The sequence below is a fragment of the Girardinichthys multiradiatus genome, chromosome 19 (assembly GCF_021462225.1).
Source record: "Girardinichthys multiradiatus isolate DD_20200921_A chromosome 19, DD_fGirMul_XY1, whole genome shotgun sequence".
NCBI lineage: Eukaryota > Metazoa > Chordata > Actinopteri > Cyprinodontiformes > Goodeidae > Girardinichthys > Girardinichthys multiradiatus.
Genome location: NC_061811.1, coordinates 18,111,940 through 18,137,109, shown reverse-complemented (window position 1 = coordinate 18,137,109; position 25,170 = coordinate 18,111,940). Strand labels below are relative to the sequence as shown.

At 36.9% G+C, this 25,170-nt stretch overlaps 1 protein-coding gene across 2 annotated transcripts; it reads left to right on the top strand.

Moving 5' to 3' along the window:
- The first annotated feature begins 1,322 nt into the window (after positions 1-1,322).
- Positions 1,323-23,609, top strand: lck (LCK proto-oncogene, Src family tyrosine kinase). 2 transcript variants are annotated; one of them, XM_047346268.1, is made up of 13 exons: positions 1,323-1,499; positions 2,617-2,726; positions 3,202-3,262; positions 5,057-5,147; positions 6,556-6,654; positions 6,785-6,888; positions 8,797-8,946; positions 9,035-9,187; positions 15,176-15,355; positions 18,651-18,727; positions 20,868-21,021; positions 21,132-21,263; positions 22,844-23,609. In XM_047346268.1, the coding sequence occupies exons 2-13, from the start codon at positions 2,622-2,624 to the stop codon at positions 23,038-23,040; spliced, it is 1,503 nt and encodes a 500-aa protein (XP_047202224.1). In that variant the 5' UTR covers positions 1,323-1,499; positions 2,617-2,621; the 3' UTR covers positions 23,041-23,609. The 2 variants fall into 2 exon arrangements, with proteins under 2 accessions (XP_047202224.1, XP_047202225.1); XM_047346269.1 differs by having other exon boundaries at positions 2,604-2,726.
- Positions 23,610-25,170: the final 1,561 nt, after the last annotated feature.

The following is a 25,170-nucleotide window of genomic DNA, read 5'->3' as shown; positions in this document are numbered from 1 at the left end:
GATATTGTAGAGTAAATTAAGCATGCACAGTTATCAGCTCAAGCCGGCATGATATGTGCGAGTAAGTACTGGCAGCATGAAAGAGGCCTGCACCTGCATCGCAGAACGGGCTGTAGGAGGGCTGGAAAACTTTTTGCGTGTCGATAGCATCTTAGTTTGATTGCGTAACAGAATGCGATTTCCAACCACGTTTGGAAGCAGTGACAAATGTGGAGCAGGAACACCCTCAGATGGTGGAGCCCTCCGACCTGAGGACTTCTGCTGCTTTTTATTAGTCGTTTCAATCAAAGTTGCCAACTCAAAGTCTGTGTAGCATTCAACGTGAAAAAGTTATTTTCTACACCCTGAGCATATCTCTGCCAAATTTCAGTCTAACGGAAAAAGGAGAGATTTTTGGGTGGTTTTTATTGCGAGCGAGACACGATCTAAGCTGTGGCAGCCTTGAGAGAACATATTTCTGTGCACTGTCTGTAATGCTTGGACTGACTTCCTGCCGGTGCAAGCTCTACAGCAGCATCCGTTCACCACAAGAGAAGAAATATGGCCTGCAGCCTGGGCTGCCTGAAATGTAGACGCAGGGGCTCAGAGAGAGACCTCACAAATCCACATTTAGCAAAATACAGCAGTTTGAAGTTTTTGTTTTTTTGTTTTTTTGCAGAAAGGTGATCCACTGGCCTATTTGTTTTTGATAATGTGGTACATGAGATCAGTTTGGTCAATTTTGATTAGATTTGACTTTATTAAAACAAAAGGCCCAAACTATATTTTAATTGATATTGAATGACAAACCATATTTCTGAGTGTGCCCTTGATACTAAACCTAGAATTTCAACCCAAAACACAGGAAGCACAGCTGCTGCAAATTTGCCCATGTGGTACCACTCTTGGTGTAAATGTAAACCATTTCATTAGAAACCTATGTGATTTTTAAATGCTACGTGTGTTCACCAAGTCAGCTGCACACTGATGATGCACCTTACAGAGTTCAGTAAACTCCCACATTACATGGTGAAAACCAAGACAAAAATACACAAGCGTTGCGTCACCGCCATCCTATCAAGGCCTCCTTTTATAACTGCATTGGAACATTCTTATCTTCTGGGAAAGGTGCTGTCCTGACCCCCTTTTTTGTCTTGGAGCCCATAACGTTCCCCTTTGCTAGCACACAGCTGCACATTGAACACCTGTTAGAAAGACTGCAGAGCAACCCTCAAAGTTTCAACGACAGGAAACTCTCTGGGTCGCTCTTCCATATGTGCATGTGTGTGTGTGTGTGTGTGTCTGTACGAACCACCACATCAGCTCTGTTTGCAGTCTTAGTTATAATAGGCGAGGCGGATGATGACATCTTCACACCAAGATTTGGCGTGTAAAAAAGCTCCTCTCTTGGCAAGTAGCTCCGTACAATAAATACAGCTCTGAAGAACAGAAATCTTGATGGCGGCATCTGAAATCTGACATTATTGGATGCTTAAGGAAAGATTGAATTAATTTAACAGGTGAGTTGTAAACTTGTGATGGTTTCAACTTTAAAAGTTTAAGTTTGAACATGCAGTTACCAGCAACGATCAAAGATGCACATATTCCAATTTCCAACCTTTATTGTGTTCTTGCGAAAGTTCTCTCTTTTATTTCTGTCTTTTAATTTTTTCATAAGGATAGATTTTTTTAAAGGCTGTATTTTAAGTATTGTTTTAAGAAATTAATATGCAAACTTTCCACCATGTTATATTTATTCATCTGCCCATTTGTTTAGATGTAAACCATTAACTGTCTATGCTGTCAAACAGAACAATTAACTATTCAGTACAACAATAGATATTTTAAACAACGGTAGCATTACATTAATCTCCAGACTCAAGTATGTTCTTACTGTTAAAAAACTACTACTTGAAAGTCCTCTCATGATGGAGAGCTCAAGTGCTTGTTTTGTGTACATATCTGCTATATCCTGTTAGAATTCAACAGTTTGTTTTTGAAAAGGCCTTCAGCTGCTAATAATAATAATAATGGAAAAAGAAAGGCAGAGGATAGCCCCTGAGTGGAAAATGCTGACTTGTGTGACTCCCCAAGTGTGGGCCAGAAAGCCTATGAGATCTGATGAAATAATTTCTTCATACCCTGGTGATCCCCCTTGTGATTCATCCTTAGGAGCCCTTTGCAGCAAGTGGTGGGTTGTTATTTAGACATTTGCAGATTTCTCATGGCTTTAAGCCTCTGGGACAGACGTCTGTTGCGATTAGCCCGCTGACCCTCTTTCCACAAGTTTCTAAACAGGGGAGTCGAGCAAGCTTGAGAAAGCTTGTTTATACGGTGCTTTAGTGTGAAAATACAAAACACAGCACATGCAGACGACAGATTATACGAGATTAACATTGTTGTGTATTTCTTAAAGCAAACCATTCAAGTCTGAAAGAAAATTGGGGCCCTAAACTTTTTCATAGGTTTAAAGTGTGTGCAATAGCGCAGACGTCATCCTCCATTTTGAGTCAAAATCTTCAGTAGCATCCGCCCAAAACATTCCCTTGTACCTGTCATAGTCATTGCCAGAACAAAAGATTGCATAAACCATAACTGTGTTCTCTGAAAAAACTAACTTGCAGTTGGAAATTGCAGAAAAGATGGGATGCGCCTGCAGTTCGGACTCAGACAGCGAATGGATTGAGAACTTGGACGAAATTTGTGAGCACTGCAACTGCCCCATTCCTCCCCAGGCGAGCAATCCAGTAAGTGGATGTGCATCTCATGTTTGCACTTAAATAGTTGAATGTGAATAACCACACAACCAGAATGTGTGAACTGTTAATGGGCTCCCACAATTCATTCTGTTTGTGTAAACACACAAAAAAAAGAATAAAGCACAATCTGTTTCAGGCCGCTTCGGTACAACAGAGTTGAATAACTTAAATAACTGTAGAAGTTATCTTTTGTGTGTGTGATAAATAGGAGTGTAACTATTCCCTCGGTGTTGTTTTGGTTTCCTCGCTGTGACTTAGATGTCCCATTAGATTAGGATTTAGGGAGAAAACCACCTGCGTGTGACACAACATGCAGAGACGGTTTGTTTCCAGAGAAACAAAAACCCAAAACCGACATGAATTTAGCGTCAAGAGCTGTCTATCCAAACCAGAAACATGAGTGTCTGCTTGAATCCTTAACTGTTTTTGTGTGTCTAATCCTGTCTTTTTATTGTCCACCCAGTATACAGACCAGGTGATTCCATACCCGTCACAGTATACGCCTCCGACTTCACCTTTACCAGGTAAAACTTCTGTCTTTGTCTCCTTGCATCAGATTAAATTTTAATTTCTGTTCAAAAGCATTAAACAGCACTTGTTATCTTTAATTGGACTGAACACAGCTCTGTTTAGAAGAACTCATCTGGGGGGAAACACTTCAAATATAACATTAAAATAATGTTCAGTCAGATTGTTGAACATGTTTCTATGTCCTGTCCATTACTGTCGTCATTCTAAAAGGGCAATGGTACTGATTACGACTGTCAGTTCAGAACCTGTTTTTACAGCATTTTCCATTTTCCACCATCTTTGTTCTGTCCACGCAAGTTTCCTTTTTCATTTTCTTTAAAATAAGAGCTGCGGATCTAGCCGGCTGCTCGGTTACCATGTTGACACTTGGAAATGTCCAACTTCCTGAATATTACAGTTGGTATGAAGTCTAATTTACCACGGAAATGTTCATTATCTGATTCAATACAAGAAATATGTGCACATTTTTAAACATGTTGTGAAAAAAAATCACATTATGCATCCTTCCAGTGTCTCACATCCCATGTTTCCAATGACAGGCTCCTGTATTTACAGAATTATATTTCTATTCTGGGTACAACTGCAGTTCTGTGTTGCTTTTTATGTTGTTTGTTTCCCACAAAAATGATTATAAAAAGAAATGAGTGTCAAGCGATCCGGTTAATACTGAGACAGCATATCTCATACAGTGAAGAATGTGGCCATTTATTGCTTTCTCCACAAGTAATGGGATTTTAAAATTTATTTTGCTTTCAACAGGTAACCAGTGCAGAGATCTGAAAACGAGCACAAAAATTTTGCAATAATAATTTCTGACTTCTTAGTACCTTAGTACGCATACAGATTCTCGTATTTAACATAACTGTGGTTTGTATATAGCAGATTTTGAAAAGCCAATTATTTTTTAATAGGAAATCTGTAACTTTTTTTTATATACTTCATATAATAAAAGTCAGACTGAGTTATATGGTTTCTCTGACTTTTAAACCTTTGATTATCTCTATTATTAAACTGAAGATTTTTGCTTTTATATTTACCACAAAGTGAAAAGAGATGGTGTCATTTTTGCCTCTAACGTTTTAACCAAAAATGCGTATTACTGTTTTTAATTTGTTTAGTTGTAAACAGAGGTTTGCTATTTATGTACTTATATCCACGATACAATGAATAAGATAGTGTAGGCATTAGATAATAATTAAATGTAAAGCTATAAGTTATAATTATGATGTTGATTGTATTTTTGAATGATACGCGCAAGGGGAGGTATACAAAGACTAATAGTCCAAACAGCCCTGATGTGCTCCGTCAGCTATACTTACGTTGGTAGAAATGAAATTCCCAAGAGACGTCTTAAATATGTTTCAACCAAATTAAGAACTGGATCAAAAAACAACCCATATTTCTAACCTGTCCAAAATCTATGATGTTTAACAGTGTCAATGACGGCACTGAGATTCAGAAGCACAATACTGGATAGTTTTTGGTGTGTCTCACAAAAGAATTAGGAAAGCCTTTTCTTTCAGTTATAAACACATCGTTCTTTAATTTAACTAAAGTTCTTCTGTACAAAAGGAAACTCTAGCACTTCTAAGAGGTTTTACGACGGAAATTTCATGCTGCATGGGTCAAGGAGGTCTCTGCTTTCGGCTTTGTCATCGCAGAAGTGCAAAGTTTGTCAAAAAAGACCCGGAGAAAAGCTGAAGCCCCCCAACACAATGCATTGAGCACTAACCATTGTCTTAATTTATCTGAGCTAATTAAAACTAAGAATGTTTTTTTTTTTGCAGATAACATTGGGGTGGCCATTTACAGCTATGAACCCAAACATGAAGGAGACCTGGGCTTCAACAAAGGAGACAAACTCAAGATTATCAACAAGTGAGCTGCTTTTAAACCCACACATATAAAACCTGCAAAAACCAAAAACAACTCTAAACAACAATGCAGTTAAAGCTCTAATCTTCTCCACAGCAACCAAAACTCAATTTAGATGTTTGGGACTAAAGTCTGATCTGAAGTATATTAACAACTTTTGACACCAAATATATTCTTATAAATGTTTTAAGTAATTCTCTCATTGTTGGTTCTGGTGTCATTGTGGTTCTGTTCACATGAAATGAATTATAAATGTTTCCGGTGTGTTTCCCGAGCAAGGATGCTGTAAAAACACGAGCTCAACCAAAGTTTCCTGTCACCCTCAAATGCAGAACGTTAAATAGGTGCAAAAAAGATGCCTAAAAATTTTTTATAATACAGAACCCAAAGAAAAAAACCCAAGTTTTCATAGGAAAAATACTACTCTAGGAAAACAATCAAAAGTCTGTGGTGGATTTTTTTGGTTACGTATTTACACAAAAAAAGTCATTTCTTTGAGTAAATATAAAATATACATAAATACACATAGCTGTCCAGAATATTTGCTGGGATGCACAAACAGTATACATTCTAATTTGTTAATGACTTACTCTTGGATGAACATCGGCACATCGCAGAGATACATTTTGAATCTTGAGAATCCAGCTTGTGAATTACAAAAAAAAATTAAGTAAAAATATTTTTTTTGTTTATTAATGACCAAATTTATTCCTGTTATAGCATGTCAGCTTAAATATTCATTTTTTTTTATTGATTTAAAAACTAATTTAGAACAGAAAAATGTCTTGAACTCTTGGTATTTGATAAGTTGGAACAAACAACTTGAATGCACTACGTCTTTTAGAAAATCCCAGTGCTCATACCAAATCTATTACTCAATTTGACAGTTATATTATGCAGTAGCTGACGTTCATTAGTGATAGTTCATTGTGATAACTTAAATTTCGAACCGCCACTTTATCTGAATAACTGATGCGGACAGTAAAACAGTGCAAGACATTAGTGACAGAGCTGTCTCTATCCTTATCTTGGTTTAAATCCCTCTTAAACCAATATAAAGACTGGTTTACTCTGATAAGTGTGGATGTGCGATCTATTATTAATGGCCTGATTAACATTAGATTTTAGGGAGAACTGTCTTTGGTTCTGCTACAAGGTTTTAACTAGATGTGCTTATTGTGGGGAAGATTAAAGCTAAATAGTTGGCGTATATGCTTTTTTCTGTGCATAAATAATTTTTTGCCTGCCAAGCATGATGTGGTTCATTTAATGCTGCAGTTATTTATGCTGCAAAGGATCCGCGTGACTATACGAGTTCATTCAATGTGTTTGTTCTGGGGATGAAACTGCTTGATCCCTAACACCTCACACTCCTGTACGGTAAACAGCTAGCATCTCTTCTGTCTTCCAGGAATGACGCAGAGTGGTACCTGGCTGAGTCTCTCACCACGGGCCAGCAGGGCTACATCCCATACAACTTCATTGCTATGACCACAGTGGAGACTGAATCGTATGTCACAAAGGAAGCATAATGTCATGGGCCTCAGCGCCATCTCATCTGGTTTTCTCTCAGCTCACGTAATGCATGCTGGGTCTCTGAGGGAAAGGAAGTGGTGACTCAAAGTGCGTTTGTGTTGCAGGTGGTTCTTCAAGAACATCTCTAGAAACGATGCCATGAGGCTCCTCTTGGCTCCAGGAAACACGCAGGGCTCTTTCTTGATTCGAGAAAGCGAGACTTCCAAAGGTGAAATGCTCTCGGTTTAATCTTCTGTTAGCGATTTAATAAATGGAACAAGTAATAACTCATGTTGCATGAATTGAATCCTCTCCATAGGCTCTAAATTTCCCATACGCTCCTTCCTGTTTATTTGCTTTATCTGTTTGATTTCTGTTTTTTTTTCTGAATTACCCCTTGAGACTTGTATTTATCCAAATCTGCTTTCAAGTAGCTAGAGTTTCGTGCTATCTGGTCTCAAACAGTATTGTTTCTGTTTCTCTGAAGATTTTTCAACGTTTTTCTTTGGGAATTTGGCTGGTATAGCGGTATTTCTCAAAGAACACGTGTTAATTAGGATTGATGGGTACTTTTTTTTTAAAAACAGTCACGATTATAAAATTGGTTCATATTTCTTTAGTGGAACTAATAGGAAAAATCCCAAAGATGACAGCTTGACAAACAGAAAATAGCATTTTAGCATCAACAAGGTGATCCCCAAACAGATACAATTGCTGAAAATGTGACCTACAGAAAATGACAGATGGAGGGTTTATGTATCTCTCAGATAAAATGTATTTTGTTCTTTACTTCCCTCATTTTCTCAGCAAATGCTGCACAACACCCTGACAAAGTCAGGTGCATAACTTGAGAGAAAATCAAAAGCAGCCAAAGGCCATTGCACAATATCATTTTAAAAGATTGCAAGAAAATCTGTTTTCTTGGAGCAAAGGTACAAAGAAATTACAGGTGGTTGAAACTTATTTTTAGCAGTGTTTTACTTAATGTATAAATATACTGAGCTGTTACCAAGGCTGAATCAGCACAAGCTTAATATAAATGTTTTTTATGGATGGTTTACAAACTGCTGTTATTGAACTTGATATAGGTTGGCCACATTTCAGCAGGGTTACCCACAAGCCATCCAAATAACATCTTGTCACGATTTACAGATCCAACCTACAGGTGTAGACTGACAACGCAAAAGACACACCAATATAATGAATTGGGGATTTCCACTGCAGGATCTCACAACATGCATTTCTTTTATATAAAAAGCACCCCAAATAAAAAAATCTTCTAATTCTGCCTTGTGTGTATTCGGGTCGATGACAGTCCCCAGACACCCAAGATCAGACTGATCAGTTGGCATTAGCATAGACTGGGGCAAACTAAAAGTTTGTAACCAATTTTGGTTCAACTTTACATGTTTTAACCAGAGTTTGACCCCAATGAGCCCCATTAGACTCATTAAAGGTCTGTCCTTCTGGGAATTATGTCAAGAGGTAGCAGGTGATGCATCAGTTGTGCAGGAAACATTATTGGGACTTAATTACTATCTTGATGGAAATAACTATACGTTTGGCTTGAAATGAGCACGGAAGATCTTTAACAATAAAATCTGACCAGGACAGCCTGCCCTGGTCCTTTTCACATTATGCCTGCAAAGTTTTCATTTAGTCCATGCAGTGCTTTCACATATGGCTCAAATGTTTTTCAGTAGCAACAGAATATAAGTAAACACATTTGAAGAAGGAATTTGATTAAAAGTATTAAAGAAAATAGAAAAAAATCTTTTTTTCTCAAAAGGAGCTCTGATCAGCTTCCTTATGTGACGTCACCCGTGCCATGTGACATTGTTTTTGGAGGGTAGGATTTTAAAATATAAATAAGATAGCAAAACGAGGAAAAAATTACCATGACATATTGTTTTCATGGTAACAAACAATTTTTGAAGAACGTTTGATTGATTTTATGAATGTCTGACAAGTGGCTTCAACTTTCTTTACAGATCCTCCAAAAAACCATGTTAAAAGTAAACTACATGTTTAAATCTGTTGCCATCAGTATTTAAACTTGTCATTCTTCTTGCTCAGTCTGTTCTGGTCAGGACATGTTTCAATACATGCTCTCTACTCGTCTTTATTGCTGCTACAGGGTCATACTCATTGTCCGTGCGAGATCTGGACCACAACACTGGGGAAGGTGTGAAGCACTACAGGATCCGCAACATGGACAATGGAGGCTTCTACGTCACAACCAAGATATCCTTCAACTCTCTGAAGGAGCTCGTCCAACATTACTCCCGTATTTATGCCTCCTAAAGGATCAATCTACACTTCTGATTACTTAGAAATTAAAAATTTACATTTTTGCTGCATATTCTGTTCTCTAGGTGAACCAGATGGATTGTGCTCAGTTCTAGTGAAGCCCTGTCAGTCCAGAGTGCCACAGAAACCCTGGTGGCAGGACGAGTGGGAGATACCCCGGGAGTCCCTGAAGCTGGAGCGCAGGCTCGGAGCCGGACAGTTTGGAGAAGTCTGGATGGGTAAGCTGTTTTCCATTGGCATGAGATTTAACTTGTGTACTCAGGAAAATTGTGCGCAGATACATCACTTGTGAAAATGCCCGGTCTGGTTGGGAGCTAGACTGTGTGCCTGCCAGGAGCCAGAGTTTTCTGCAGTGTGCGCAAAAGAGTTTCCTTCAGCTCAGTCCTAATTGTAGGTTTGTTTGAGCTGCTTAACGAAATAATAATGTGTAGTATTAACCCTGACGTGCATCATTCCTCCAAATACTCATCTCTAACTTTTTGATGATCTCATCAATCTTTAAGATTTGCTTCCTAACAACAGTTTGAATTGCATCCTGCAGCCTTGAGATAAACAAGAGGAGCAAAATGTTTTGATCACAAGCACATTGGTTAGGCCACAACCTCATTATCATTCAGTTGAAGGGGTAATTTCCCCTTTATTTTCCATCCTCATTTGCCAGCACCATTTAACCTCAAAACACACCACTGAACAAAAGCTAAACATCATTAACCATGGGACTTGCCTTCATTTCACTGCCACTTTCTGTTCGCAGCATTGTTCTGCTCTTTGTTTGTCCACCCTCATCCAAACGAAATGTTTTCTGACGCCAATGAACATGAGAGCACCTACAGACCTCCATTGAACGTTTTCACATTTTGTGATGCAAAAAACACAAGCTTCAATATATTTGATTGGGATTTTATATTACATACCAACACAAAGTAATGCATAACTGTGAAATGGAAGGAGATGGAGTGTGGTTTTCAATTTCTGTTTTATAAAAATTTATTTTAAACTTGTGTGCATATGTACTAAGCCCCTTTTACTCATTTACCTCTACATAAAATCCAGTGTAACCAATGAGCTTCAGAGGCCACTAACATCCAAAGCACACCATGTCTATCGTAAACAATCAGTGTTGGCAGCATTATGCTGAGGGGATACCTTTTCTTCAAGATGGGTAGGGAAGTTGGTCACAATTTATGGGCAGATGGATGGAGCTAACTACAAGGCAATCCTGAAAGAAGGAGGTTCACCTGGCTGTATATAACCTTAAAAAACAGCCAGAACGACATCTCAGTGATTCAGATCAGAGGATATTCATCAGTTAGAATGACCTCAAGCTTAATCTAATTAAACCTCTGGGGCAGAACTTGCACAATGATGTTCAGAAACTCTCTTTAACTAATCAGATTGAGGTTGAGCTACTTTGAAAAAAACAGAAATGACAAAGATTTCTCTAGATGCATCAATCCAGCTGGTAGAGACTTTACCCTAAAGGGTTTGCAAGAAAATGTGGTTCTGCGAGCTAGTATACCAAGGGGATGAATACATGCCAAAATTCAACCACACTTTCAGGATTTTATTTGTAAAAAATGTTGAAATCCTTGCATCATGTTCTGTCCACTTCACAATTATTATTGGATGTCTATATCAAAATATCCTAATAAAATACATAGCAGTTTGTGGTTAAAACATGAGGAAGTGTGAATAAAGTTCAAGGGGTATTAAGACTTTTGAAAAGCACAATAAATGATAACCATCAGTGCAAAACAAAAAGAAGGAAAAGGAGACAGAGAAATACTTTTATTAGTAGATAAAGATTTGTTCCCTCATTGCTTTACACTTCACGCTTGCCGTGTAGCAAAGGGTTTCATGTGAAAGAAAGAACAAATTGGTTGGTTGTGGCTTTGGTTGAGTTCATGTTATTTATTGTTAGTTTTCCAGAGAGCCAGTCTCCATGAGAGTCATGTGAGACTGTTATTAGAACAGCACATATTTGAACCAAGCAATTGTTTATAGTTGTCACATGATGGAAAATGCTTTCATTCATACATAAATTAGTGCAAACCACAGTTGATATTACAGGGTTGGGAGGTTCTGTTTACCAAAGTAAGATTAAAATCACATTTTCTCTGTTTCATATTACCTGCACTATATTGCCAAAAGTATTCACTTACCTGCCTTGACTCGCATATGAACTTAAGTGACATCCCATCTTAATCCATACGGTTTAATATAACGTTGGTCCACCATTTTTGGCTATAACAGCTTCAGTTCTTCTGGGAAGGCTGTCCACAAGGTTTAGGAGCGTGTTCATGGGAATCTTTTTAAAGGTTTGTGAGGTCATAGACTGATGTTTGGACGAGAAGGTCTGGCTCTCAGTCTTTGCTCTTCTCCCAAAGGTGTTCAATCAGGTTGAGGTCTGTGCGGGGCAGTCAAGCTCATCCACACCAAACTCTCTCATCCATGTCTTCATGAACCTTGCTTTGTGCACAGGTGAAGTCATGTTGGAACAGGGAGGGGCCGTCCCCAAACTGTTCCCACAAAGTTGGGAGCACAAAATTGTCCAAAATCTCTTGGTGTGCTGAAAAATTCAAAGTTCCTTTCACTGGAACTAAGGGACTACGCTCAGCTCCTGAAAAATAACCCCACAGCATTATCCTCCCTCCACCAAACTTTATACTTGGCAAAGTACAGTCAGACAAGTACCGTACTTCTGGCAACAGCCAAACCCAGACTCTTCCACCAGATTGCTAAATGGAGAAATGTGATTCATCACTCCAGAGAACGCTCCTCCACTGCTCTAGAGTCAAATGGTGGTGTGCTTTACACCACTGCATTCAAACACTTTGCATTGCACTTGATGATTTATGGCTTGAATGCAGCTGATTGGCCATGGAAACCCATTCCATGAAGCTCTGTACGCACTGTTCTTGACCTAATCTGAAGGCCACATGAAACTTGAGTTCTGTAGTGATTGACTCTGCTGAAAGTTGGCGACCTCTGCGCAATATGAGTGCCGCCACTCCATCAGTTTACATAGCCTACCACTTCATGGTTGAGGTGCTGTCGTTCCCATCCGTCCCCATTCTCTTTCAATTTCTAATAATACCACTGACAGTTGGTGATGGAATATTTAGGAGTGAGGAAGTGTTGCAAAGGTGTCATCCTATCACAGTACCACGCTGGAACCATTAATGTTCATCTTTTCTTTCCCATAGAAAGTATTCCTGGATCAGTGCATCTGTGTTCTTTTTGTGTCTCTGCTCGGTTCTCTCTAACCATCAGTCGGTCGTGGCAGATGGCCGCTCACACTGAGCCTAGTTCTGCTGGAGGTTTCTTCCTGTTAAAAGGGAGTTTTCCTTTCCGCTGTCGCTACATGCATGCTCAGTATGAGGGATTGCTGCAAAGTAAATGCAAGCCACTGCCCACTGTCGCCACATGTTCATCCAAAGGGAATGAATGCTGCAAGTCACTGACTTGATGCAATCTGCTGGGTTTCAATAGAAGGAAAAACTTTTAACCAATTTGAATAATACACTGAATCTGACTGCACTGTTTTATAGTTAGGATTAGTTGGAATGTATGAACCAGACTTGAATAGACTTTGTAAAGTGCCTTGAGACGACATGTGTTGTGAATTGGCACTATATAAATAAAACTGAATTGAATTGAATTCACTGAGTTTGCCAGAGTGACCCATTCTTTCTCAAGTGTTTGTAGAAAGTCTGCCTGTCTAGGTGCTTGATTTATGCACCTGTGGCCATGGAAGTGATTGGAACACCTAATTTCAGTTATTTGGATGAGTGAGTGAATACTTTTGGTAATATAGTCTGTGTTCATACATTCACGTTGAAAGTAATAAAAATAACTGAGGAAGAATCGAGTATTGGGATTTTAAATTCCCTTTAACTTTGGAAGTCCAATAGTGCCCCAATCCAAGAAATAAATTATTTGCAAATTATTGTGTATCTAATTAGTTGACAAAATATATATTGATTAAATTAAGTCACAATTTAACATTTTAATTCACTATATATTAAAGCCTAATATTCCTTCAGTATTTAATTAATTATTTAATATTTCCTGAGTTACATAATATCATAAATACATTTTAACTTTTACTGTGTAGCCTAAAATAGATCCTAACTTCTGATTGGTTCATTAACCTGCTAACCAATCACAAATGTAAATAAAATAGTAAAGAACATTTCTTTTTATTCCCTACTATTTAAATGTTCTCAAGAAAATGTCTGCTCTCACTCTAGGGAAAAAGGTTTTATTTCTCATTCAGCTTTATTGCCAATTTTAACCCATAGTCACTTATTGAGCCTTTCATTGCAGCCATGTGCAGCCACTGTGTGCGTTTTGATGTTTGAACGTAATTTCCAAAGTGGAGCCTTGTCTAATCAGCAACTGGAACAGAACCGAGTTTTAAAACCTTTTTAAAACAGTGGTGATAAAAAATAACTGTTACATGTAACACTGAAGGTGAAGCAAGTTGACTTTGATTAGGTTGAGAGTTGGACCAAAACTAAAAAACAAAAACTTAAAAAAACAGATTTTTTACAGACTGAAGACTTTCAGCGAAGTTACTTACTTTGAAGATAAAATTTAGTGCAATTTCTTTACTGGAAGCATTGGTTGTCAAAAAAAATGGTCCAGTCTTCTCAGCATTTGCTTTGATTTAGAAACCTTTGAACCTAATCATAGCAACGATGATCTAGTGCTATTTAGCTGATGTTGAAACAACACATATAAAAAACGATAGCAGCAAATGTATTGACCTGCTTTATTTAGTTCCCAGAAAGATGCATATCTCTAAAAATAAAAATGAGATTTAGTAAATTTGAGAGTAACCCTGAATGTATAATTTTCTTCTTGAAAATGCATGTTTTAATTCTGATATGTTTATGACCTGTTCGGTATGTATGGCTGGATACTAACTATTCTTTTGTGAACAATTTCCACAGGAAACACGAGGCAAACTTTTCATGAAAAATATAAAGCTGAAAGTTCTAAATTAAAATGATTAAACTGCACAAAATCTTTGCTTTTCCTCTTTGTTGAGTGAATAATTGATGTAGAAATAAACAGAACTAAAGAAGGCATCAAATTTCAAATAATTTTAGGTAATATTATAAGCACTACACTATTTTATGCAAGAAATAGTATAAGAGGGGTTCTTGCATGATTTAGACACTTTGAGGTTCAAGCTGTGAAGCAAACATGGAATTAAAAACGAATTGAGAGTTAAAACAATCATAACTGGCATGCATTATATTGAGTTAATATTATTATTATTATTTATTACATTTATTATACTCAAATTCAGAGCAATTTCCTATTTGGAGTTAATAATAAATAAATAGATTTTAAGGAAGACCTGAACTGAAGACATACTAAAATATTTCTGTAGATATAAACATGAGATTCTTACAATATGCTAACCTTCACTAAAATACTTCACTTTTTCTGTTTTTTACACAAAAATGTAAACAACATGATGTATTGATTGCTTTTGTTTATAAAAGAACATCTACAAATATTCCTGCTGCTGCTAAAATAATAACATATTAATTGAAAAAGATATAAAAATGTAATCAATAAGAGCTTTTTGTTTTTCTTAGTCAAAAATATAGAACATCTGCTAAACTTAGTAGCAGTTTTCAAAATCTTAATGTGCAGAATATTATACCTTTTTGCTGTTCCTTTCTTTATGGAGTTATACAATTATGACAAACTGATATAAAGTGGTTAATTAGTCAGGCTGTCTGCTGTTGTAGCTGGTCTGCAGTTAGTTGCCTAACAGACATGCTGCTAACAGAGTTTCCTAAGAAAATCCTTGAGAAAGGGGAACGTTTAAGCAGCCTTCAGTCAGCAAGCTGAATGGCTTTGAGCAGGAACAGGTTGGGGACTGTCAGGTTCCCTGTCCTCTCTTTATGAGATCTTTAAATTTTAAAAGTGAAATTATGAAGATTTTTTGAGCCTTTGAAACTGTGGTTATTTAAAATCACAATGCCTTAATACCAACCCATGTCTTGTCATTAAAAGACAAACCAAGCTGCAAAAACCAGACTCTTTCAGTTTTGTCAGAATTTTTGCCTTAAGATTGAATTAATGATTTTACATCAGTGGCTTTAATTTTTGTCGTCCCACTTTTAGTGTTTATGATTTAAGCAATTCTTTATGGCTATTGAGATCCAAATGTCCTTTTTCAGGTATCTACAACAACGACAGGAGAGTGGCAATAAAGAATCTGAAGATGGGCACCATGTCAGTGGAAGCTTTCATGGCAGAAGCCAACATGATGAAGAACCTGCAGCATCTCCGTCTCGTCCGTCTCTTCGCCGTGGTGACCCAGGAGCCTATATACATTGTCACAGAGTACATGGAAAATGGTAGGTCCTATCAGAAATCATTACGAGAGGAGGCAAACCTGCCTTTAAGTGTTTATTTTATATATATAAAGATGAATTAAAGATAAAAGTCCAAGGATAGTCATGTGAAATCATTTGAAAAAGGTTTAGTCAACTAAAATATGTTTCAGCCTGTCTGAATTAATCACCTCCTTAATCTCCTGCCTCCTTACCGTAAAGACGGCGTTGGGAAGAGGGAGCTTGGAGCTCGGAGCTTAGAGCGAAGTCAAAAGAGCGGTGTTAGCCCAGTGTCATAGATGTTCAGGATTAAACATGTTGATCTGTTATCAGAATCTGGGTGGGAACTCATGTTTGAACAAAAGGCCGGGCAGCTGTGTGAGCTCCAGCCTGTTAATGAGTCACAATGTTTTCACATGAATGCTCCACTCCAGTGATTCTGTTGAATCAAATTAATATCGGCCCATCTCTCTTTTTTTTTTTATTATGTATTTAGTTAGTATGACACCAAACATACTGGTAATAGAAAGTGCAACTATCACTGGCGATTGGGCATTAAAGCTGCGATGTGAGCAGGCCTGAGTAAGGGAGCTTCGGGTTGTTTATGCTGGGTATTTTTAGCTTCTTGTCATTAGGCTCTCCTGTATTTGTTGCCTGGGTGTTAAATTGTTTCCAAACAAACATGAACTTTCTCTTCTTCTTTTAATTGTGTTTACATGTTTATATGTTGTTTACATGTTGAGGGGAATTTTCGTAGATGAAAGGTCTTCATCATGCGCTGGCAACCATAAACAAGCTTGCAATAGATTTTACAACAACCATATGTTCTGCATCCTGTCCATGGATCTTCCTACTTTCCTCTCTCCTCTTAGATGGCTAGTACAAGCTAAATGTTAATTCTAAATACTTAGAAAATAGGGGCATGACAGTCTGCGTGCAGAATCTTGTTCCCATAAACCTCAAAATTCTTTGTGATCCCTTCTATTGTGAGGGACAGCACCAAAATGCACTGAGAGATGCTTTCACAAACACAACAACAGCCTTAGAGCTGAAGTGAAAGGAGTGCCTTTGTGTTATTTCTAAACCAAAGCAGTGTTTTCACTTCAGGCCAGCCTTTTGTCCAGGATCCATGTGTGGACAATTGTCTCTTGTGCCGACTAGGTTTGCATCTTTTTACAGTTTGTCCAGTTTTTGTTTTTTTCATTATTGAGAACAACATAGAAGGAAAAATAGCAGGCGCGTCATCCTGGCTTCCCTTTATGACCTCGACAAAGAGCATAGCTCTTGCTTTCAAACTTCAAAAAGTTCCAGACTTTAGCAGAGGAGCGAATGCCTCTTCTTTCCTGGGACGGTCATTCTTCTCAAAGTATTTCCTTTGGTTTGATTTAGCCAGCATCTGTACGGAAATATTGTTCTGTTCTAGTTATCGGTTCACATCAACTTGACAGATTATATTGTACTTCCTCAAAATATTGTGTTTGCTGATTTCAGCTGCTATTTTGGTCCTGCTCTGTCCATTTATGTCCATGATGAATTACAAAGTCCAAAATGTCATTAGTCTTCCAAATGCAGCATCTGTTTCTGATTTTACTATAAGCCTTTACTGTTGATTTAGTCTTAAATTACAATTACAAATTTTACATTTTTATTAATGTTCTTGATTTCTTAACTACACATAAGTGAAAGAGATTTTAGTATTATAAGGTAAAAGTTTTTTGGCATTGTACACAGTTAGTGACACTCAGACATTAACCAAAGAGACCACAACAAAGCACATTCATGGTTTTACTCCACAAATAAGGGCTATTTCTTCAGAGTTGCAACTATCAGTATTTCATTTCTCCTAAATATGATCCAACTGTTTGTAAAATTACCAATAACTTTTACTACCATAAAACTATGAAGACACCTCCAGGATGTTGGATTGAGAACAGACTGGATGAGAAGGCTGCAAAAACAGGACCAGGTCAAAGGAAACAGAATAAACAGCAACATGACTTAGAGCAAGTGATTTGAACATGTGGTACATCTGTCTAAACATCATATGTGAAAGAACAATACCATTCAAAATGCATGGAAGAATACTTAAAGTGCAAAAACAACGACTTGACTTGTACTCTAAAGATTTATACATCAGAGACTTGGCTTATGCGCAAGGCCTGAACCTTGGCCTTCAAACCTAATATAATACAGCAAAGGAGTGACATTTTGAGTAGAAGAATTAACATGTTCTGTTGTTAAATTAGATCAAAGGAAAAACAATACATGATTTGAAGTCTATATAATTCTGATCAACTCTGCACTGTTATACATAGACTAAATGGCATGCATGTGAAAATCTCTGAAATAAACCGCAACCCTTATGAATTTATTTTTTGGGGACCAAAGGAAGTTGGATCTGTAGTTTATTAGTTTGTTAAGCAACAGAAAACCCCATGTGTCATTGTTTTTGTGAATGAGACAGGACTACCTATTGCCTGTCTCCTCCTTATAAAAACCTTGTAAAAATTGTCCCTGGTTAAGATCACAAACAAGCCAACAAATATTTAACATTTCATGAGTTACTTGAACAACACATTATATAAAAAAACAGGCCAGTTGCATTCATTGAAATTATGTCCAATGTAAAATAAATAATATTTATATATAAAATAAAATAAGTAGAGAAATGTCCCAGCAAAAAAAAAAAAAAAAGAAGTCACAAATGAGTTAAGCACATGATCAAAAACTAATCCTGGAATTAAAACTGAAAATAGGACACAAAGTATTTCTAACTCTTTAAATGAAAAAAGAAACAAAAAAGGTTCGACCAGAGTGGCAGGATGCGCGACAGGTTTGAAGATTTCCAAAGGAGGAGACGGGGCCTAAGTTACCTGCTATACTCATTTTTCATTTAACACATGAGGAACATATGAAAACCACACTGGTTTAATTTGTTACATGAAATGTACAAACTAACCGGTAGTTTAGGGTTACATCTTGTCACAAAATTTGCTGTGATGTGAATGTGTAATATTTTAAGGGAGTAGCGTGTGTTCAGTAACACAGAAAATCAGTTAAAAAGAAAATGTTACCTTTTTTGATCTAAATATGACTGAAAACATTTGAAGAAAGCTAAAATGTGTCTCTATTCATAACAACAGTAAAATGTTTTGTTGTTTATGAGACATTTTTTAATGTACATAATAACTCTTATTTATTTATGAAGGTATTGTGTATTATATGTTTCAAATACAATATACAATATGGCTTTAATCCTGTTTATAGATATTATGTTCGTGCTTCAATTAAAAATGTTAATAGGATTTCTTTCTCATAGGAAGCTTGGTGGACTACCTGAAAACACAGGAGGGAGGCAATTTATCCACCAACACACTGATAGACATGTCATCACAGGTGAGATACCTCCGTTTTAACCCTTCTGCTCTCGTATTATAACACTCCTTTCACCTAATGTAGCCGATCCCCTCTCATTTATACTTCCACTTCCTCAATCTCAGCACGATCCTTCTGGGCAATAAATCAGCAACTGTATTAATGAGTCTTAAATTCACCACTAATCTTGTAACACATGCAGACTTGGCTGGGTTTGTGTGCAGTAAGGCATGCATGTAATCGGTATTGCAAGTCTAGACGCTGTGAAACAAATAAAACCTTTATTCTAACTAATAAACAGGATTTAAAGCAGACAAACAGGCTGAAACAGTAACTTTTTTTATGTCACTTTAGTTTTCTCAAGGGTGGCAACTAAGGTAATTAATGGAGAACATTTCACAACGAACATTTCATATGACGCAGATTTGTCTGAATTTCTTTAAACATGTTTTATCAACAGATGCAATAATTCACATAAGGTTTTAAACTAATTTAACTGATTTTTCAGTTAGATTATTTGGTTAAAAAGCAAGGACTTCCATACATTTAAAGTGACTGTTATGATGAAGTAAGCTCTCAACCTGTGAACAGGATGTGCTTCAAGGCGTGGGAAGGTTGAAGAGTTTCAGAGTTCATCTAGTTGTTCTCTTACATTAACCAGAGTTAATACTAATCTGAGCTAATTTAATACAGAACTCAGAGAAGAGTTAAATTCACAAAGATATTTTTCTTCATGCAGGACAAATCTTAAGGAATTTCAATTGACACTAATGTCTCCTTCTCAAACTGTTACTTGTCAGAGAAAATCTTCGACTTTATGGGATATGGTGGGTGTGGGAATGACATAATCAACCACAGGAAGACAGCCTGAAGTTTCAAAGTCTTAAACAGCGTACAACTCTTCATCTGAAGAAGGCAAACTCTCAGACGTGTCAGAACTCGGTGCAAAGATCTACGCTTCATGCAGAGCGGTGTGGTGAAGGTTTTTCAGCGAACACTGCTTTTATGCCAGCCCATCATACACCGACAGCATTTGTGATAAAAGGTTTTCTTAGTATCATGTGGTGGCGTATCTTAAATTGTAATTTCTGGGAGAATATGACATTTTCTTTTAGTAATGTGCAAACTACAGGAGTATAAAGCAGATATTGTTTTTTAAAACTGACTAATAAAAGTTAAAATTAGTTATCAAAAAGGGCAGAGAGGTGCTAACAGGTCTGAGGTGGACACCTTGACATTAGTACAGGAATTTTCAACGGTATCTATACCCCTTGAATTTTTTCACGTCGTCACATTACAACCACAAACTTCAGAGCACTTTTATTAGGATTCTGCGTGATAGATCTACCCAAATGAGTCAGTAAACATAAAATTCAAGTACAATTTTCAAAATGTTTTTTAAATAAAAGTCCAAAAAGTATGATATGCATTTGTTTTCAGCCCCCATGAGTCAATACTGTGGCCCATCACTTTTCTTTTGGGGTATGTGTCTACCAGCTTTGTACACCTAAAGGCTGAAATTTTTGCCCATTCTTCTTTACAAAACAGCTCAAGCTCAGTCAGATTAAATGTGAAGTTTCTGTGAACAACAGTATGAGGTGCACATCTCAAGTTTCTTAGAAGAACACTTCCTACTCTGACACGTATGTGACACATTCCAGCTTCTGTGATGCACACCTTTCTCAAACAAATCTTCACAGTTAAAACCTGGATGGACAGGCAAAAGAACACGCAGTTGCTCAGAAACTCTGGAAGGTGAAGCTTTTAGATTCAGACACCTCATGCAAGGATACCCTCCGTCATCAGGTGTAGTGTCACATTTAATCAGAGGTCCATGTTTTATAATGAATCATGTAGTCGGTGACCAAAACAGAAACTCAGTCAATGAATAGACAAGTCTAAAGTAATACTGCTGCTTTTTTCTGTCTGACTGTGTTGCGTAAGCACAGCTGTCCACCTGGGTGGAGCACGTCAGTGCAGAAAAGAGGTAAAAAGCTGCAAGCAAGTGACCTGGGGAAGTGGTAAACTCCCAGGTTTTGGTTCATCTGCCCAGCCACAGTGCCAACATACACACAGATTCTTCACAGATATTCATTTCTTGCTTGAACACAGACAAACACACTCTCTAAGAGCATGTGTGATGATGTGCTGCCTTCTACAGGTGGCTGACGGCATGGCGTTTATCGAGCGGAAGAATTATATTCATCGAGACCTGCGGGCTGCCAACATTCTAGTTTCCCAAGATCTCGTCTGTAAGATTGCAGATTTTGGCCTAGCAAGATTGATAGAGGACAATGAATACACAGCCAGAGAAGGTAGGAAGTCCTTCAAGAGCTAATATTTTTACTCACTTATAACTAGCCCAAAATGTTTGTGTTGACATGTGTTTGCTTTTTTCCAAATATAATTTTTCTTTTGTTCACAGGTGCAAAGTTCCCCATTAAATGGACCGCTCCAGAAGCTATAAACTACGGCACCTTCTCTATAAAATCTGATGTGTGGTCATTTGGGATTCTTCTCACAGAAATAGTGACATATGGACGTATTCCTTACCCAGGTAGACACTCCCTCTAAGTATACGTTTTATTTTTTAATATGATACGATGTGTCCTCAACAGTGGATAAGAGAAACATCATACATAGGAAACTAACCCAAAGGATAATAACTGAATTACACAGAAAATACCAAAAGCTATGGTCTATATTGATCCTGGGCATCAACTCCATGTAAATTTTGGGCTCTAATAATTTACTAGAACTGTTATTTAAAGTGGAATGGTTATACAACATACTTGTGCAATGATTTAAGTGCAAATATATAATTTCATTCTCATTAATAAGTGGTGCTGAAGGCTTTGAAATGTCTTTTATGTTAACAAGTTAACTTGTTAACCTTTTAGTGACCATTATTCAGTGCAGCTGCTAGTTTCTGTTTTCAGCATAAAAAGAATTTGTTTGGCAGCACTCACTGGATTAACCTATTCTAAAATACATTAGGAAAGCCCAAGGAACTTAGTGCAGATGAGGGTGGAATTGTATATTTGCACATTTATGTAAAGTCTTTAGAGTCACCAACTAAAGACTTCAATATCATCAGTCCAAACAACTCAGGTTATTTGAATGTGTCACAAATTTCCTAGACCCTGGAAGAAGACCCAAACTGTCCCAACATGAAAGGAAATTAGGAAACGTGCTCTGGAACAACCTAGGAACCATGAAGGCTCCAGCTTTCTAACTTGTGTCCTTAGTGGTGTCAGTTTTACATCACCACAGGCTGAGACCAAGGAACCAACGAGAAAAGAAATAGCTGCTTCGATATTGACACCCCAAATCTCTTCTTGAGAAAAGCTTTCTGGTCAAACAAACCAAACCTTGAGCTATTTGGCCACAATGACAAGAAGAATGTTTGAAAGCATTAAGATAAGACAAGGCGGTGATAGTATCATGCTAAGGGTGATCAAATACGCTTCCATAAATAGGCCCAAAGCTGGTTGATGACTGCAGAATCTGTGCTCTCAGGGAAGGGATACATGTACATATTTGAGTCTGTGTGTATAATTTCGACCATAGATAAAAATATGAAATAAATTGAAACTTAATGCTTGAATTTAACATTACCTAAACTGAGTTTTCTTCAACAAATGTTACACTATTCTGATGGTGAATCCTTGCTTCTATTTCGAAAAAGGAAAACAACAAAATGGAAGAAATAACTACAAATGTCCACTATAGGAGAACATTAACTAAACACCAACAAACTGGGGTTATATATTGTTAAACTGCTTCAGAAATTATTTAAGGTCTTTTTAAGAGTTTTATACAAAAAATATTGATTTATTTTATTACAAAATGTGCTTGTTAAAAATTATTTTAGACTGATATTTCTTCCACCCAAAGCTGTCCTCCTGTTCTCCTATTGCACATCATTTTCTGTGAAGAGAAACAAGAAGTTCCCAGAACCCCACCAGTACATTTCTGGTAAAATGTCCTCTATAGAGAACGGTATGACTTAACTCAGTGGTGTTGAGGGAGTCCACAACTGTCCACTACAGAGGACAAATTTTATGTACATGTTATCAGATGGATATCACTTACTTTTATTCATTATAATTGATCATAATTTTACTTCCTGATTAGGTATGTCTAACCCAGAGGTGATCCAGAACCTGGAGCGGGGATACAGAATGCCGAAGCCAGAAAACTGCCCTGATGAGCTTTATGACATCATGCAGGAGTGTTGGAGAGAGAGAGCAGAGGAAAGACCCACGTTTGACTACCTGAAGCACCATCTAGAGGATTTCTTCACTGCCACAGAGAGGCAGTACCAGGAGTAGCTGCAGTGGAGAGAAAAGACACACAGAGACACATATGTGTAATCAAACTAACAGCACAACTGGTGACAGTCGGTGCTGGATTTTTAACTCTTTGCTAAAGAATTTAAAAGTAGGAACTGGGACGATCATCACACGAGTTCGTTGTTTCTGTATGAAACTAATCCAGAAAACATTTGCAGTAATCTCTGATGAAAACGTACGAGCAGGAGAGAGGAACGTGATGATCCTGCTGATTAAATAAACGGGGAACTCAGTGTTGGAGCTGAATAAACAGCTGCTCTCCTGGTGCTTTTACAATACCATGTAAATAGCTGCTTCAGTCGAATTTTACCTCTGTGGCATAATAACGGTTTTACTTACAGTAACAAGCTTTTTGTGAATGCTGTGTATTATTGCATAAAATTAGACAGACTATTGTTGGGAAGCATTTTAAATATAAAGAAGGATGGACGTTTTTTATTATAGTGAATGAATGTCTAATGTATAAATACTGAAAGAAGCATTTCTGGAATTGGAGTGATTAATGTACATCAGTTTCAAAGTTCGTGTAAATACATCCTGATACTTTACTTTCTCAATGTTTCTTTTCTCGGCCAACATTGACATATTTATGTACTTATTTCAATCTCTGTCTAAGATTTAGATTTAAAAATCTGAAAATTATCAAGACCAAGACATTCTGGAGCTTAAAACAGCAATAGTTACTACAACACACACACACAGCAACGAATACATTTCACACAAAACCTTTTATATTTGGAAGAATTTATGATTTTGTTTTAACATGAGGTTTTCATTGTAAATTGTCTGTTAAAATAACAGCACACCATTGACAACAATTATCCAGTAGCAACTGTATTTCAGTTTTAACATAAAATTATTGTTACAGTAACATACAATAGGGAATTAGTACTGTACGACTAACAAGAATAAAACGGTTTTACTGTAAAATCAGTAATTTGCAGGCTCACTGCTTAATAAAGTACACTATACTATATACAATACACTATATAGTACTGCTTTAAATACTTACTGTAAATCATGATACAGTTGTATTGCCCAACCAAAATATAAATAAATAAAAAATAATAAAAAAATAATGTGCACCGTAATATGTTGACAGCATGAAAAAAATGTAGAGCTCACCACAGATAATGACCTTTTCATCCTATAGAAGCTGTGTTCAGTACCAATGTTGAAACCTAATATTTACATACACTAAATAAAACAAACATAACAAGTTTTTGTATTGTTTGAAATTAAATTGGGCTAAATTTGCCCAAATATGTCAATTAAGAATCTATTATTTTCTATGTCCTACATGCCAGAATAGTGAGAGAGGGGCATTTTTTTTAAACTTTTCTTAAAATCAGATGTTTACATACATCCCACTTGTATTTGGTACAAGTTAAATTTCTTTCCTTTTAATCTGGCTTTTTATGTTGCTTTTGGTGTAATGTTGAGAGGCCTTTCAGCCTACGTCGGTAAGGATGTTATTTCACTGTTGAGGAAATAGAATTTTTTTCTTGATGTCAGAGGCATAGTAATCTCAGTATCCACACCTCTTGTGATGGTTCTGCCACAAATGTAAAAACCCTAAATTGATGTCTGAATCCCGAATCTGTGGAAAAAAAACCATTTTATTTGTACAGGACACAACCCAACTGGACAGATTATCTTGTTAAACCTTCCAGTTAATTAAAAAATTAACTGGAATGATAAAATAACATTTAATAAACAATGCATGACACATTGGGTACCAAACATAGATGTGAGATAAAATGTAAACCAGCTACATTGTAACACAAAATTAAGAAAATCAAACAAAATTGGTACAAAATGATACAAATTAAGTCAAAATTAATAAAAAGGCATTTTTACAATAATTAAAAATACATATTTAAATAAATTACCAGAAAAGCAGCAAGAGGGCAATTGCAACTTTAATGAAGTGACCTATGGCCTTAAAGAGGTGACATATGTCCCAGATCATATGAGGTGCACCTGAGCAACGAACAGAACCCACTTATACTTCTCTGTGGGTTGTAAACAGAGCTTCACCAATGAAACGCATAACAGAGGAAAGATTAGCTGCAAGCTGCAGAGTTGGAGGTAGAAAGCAGATTGCAT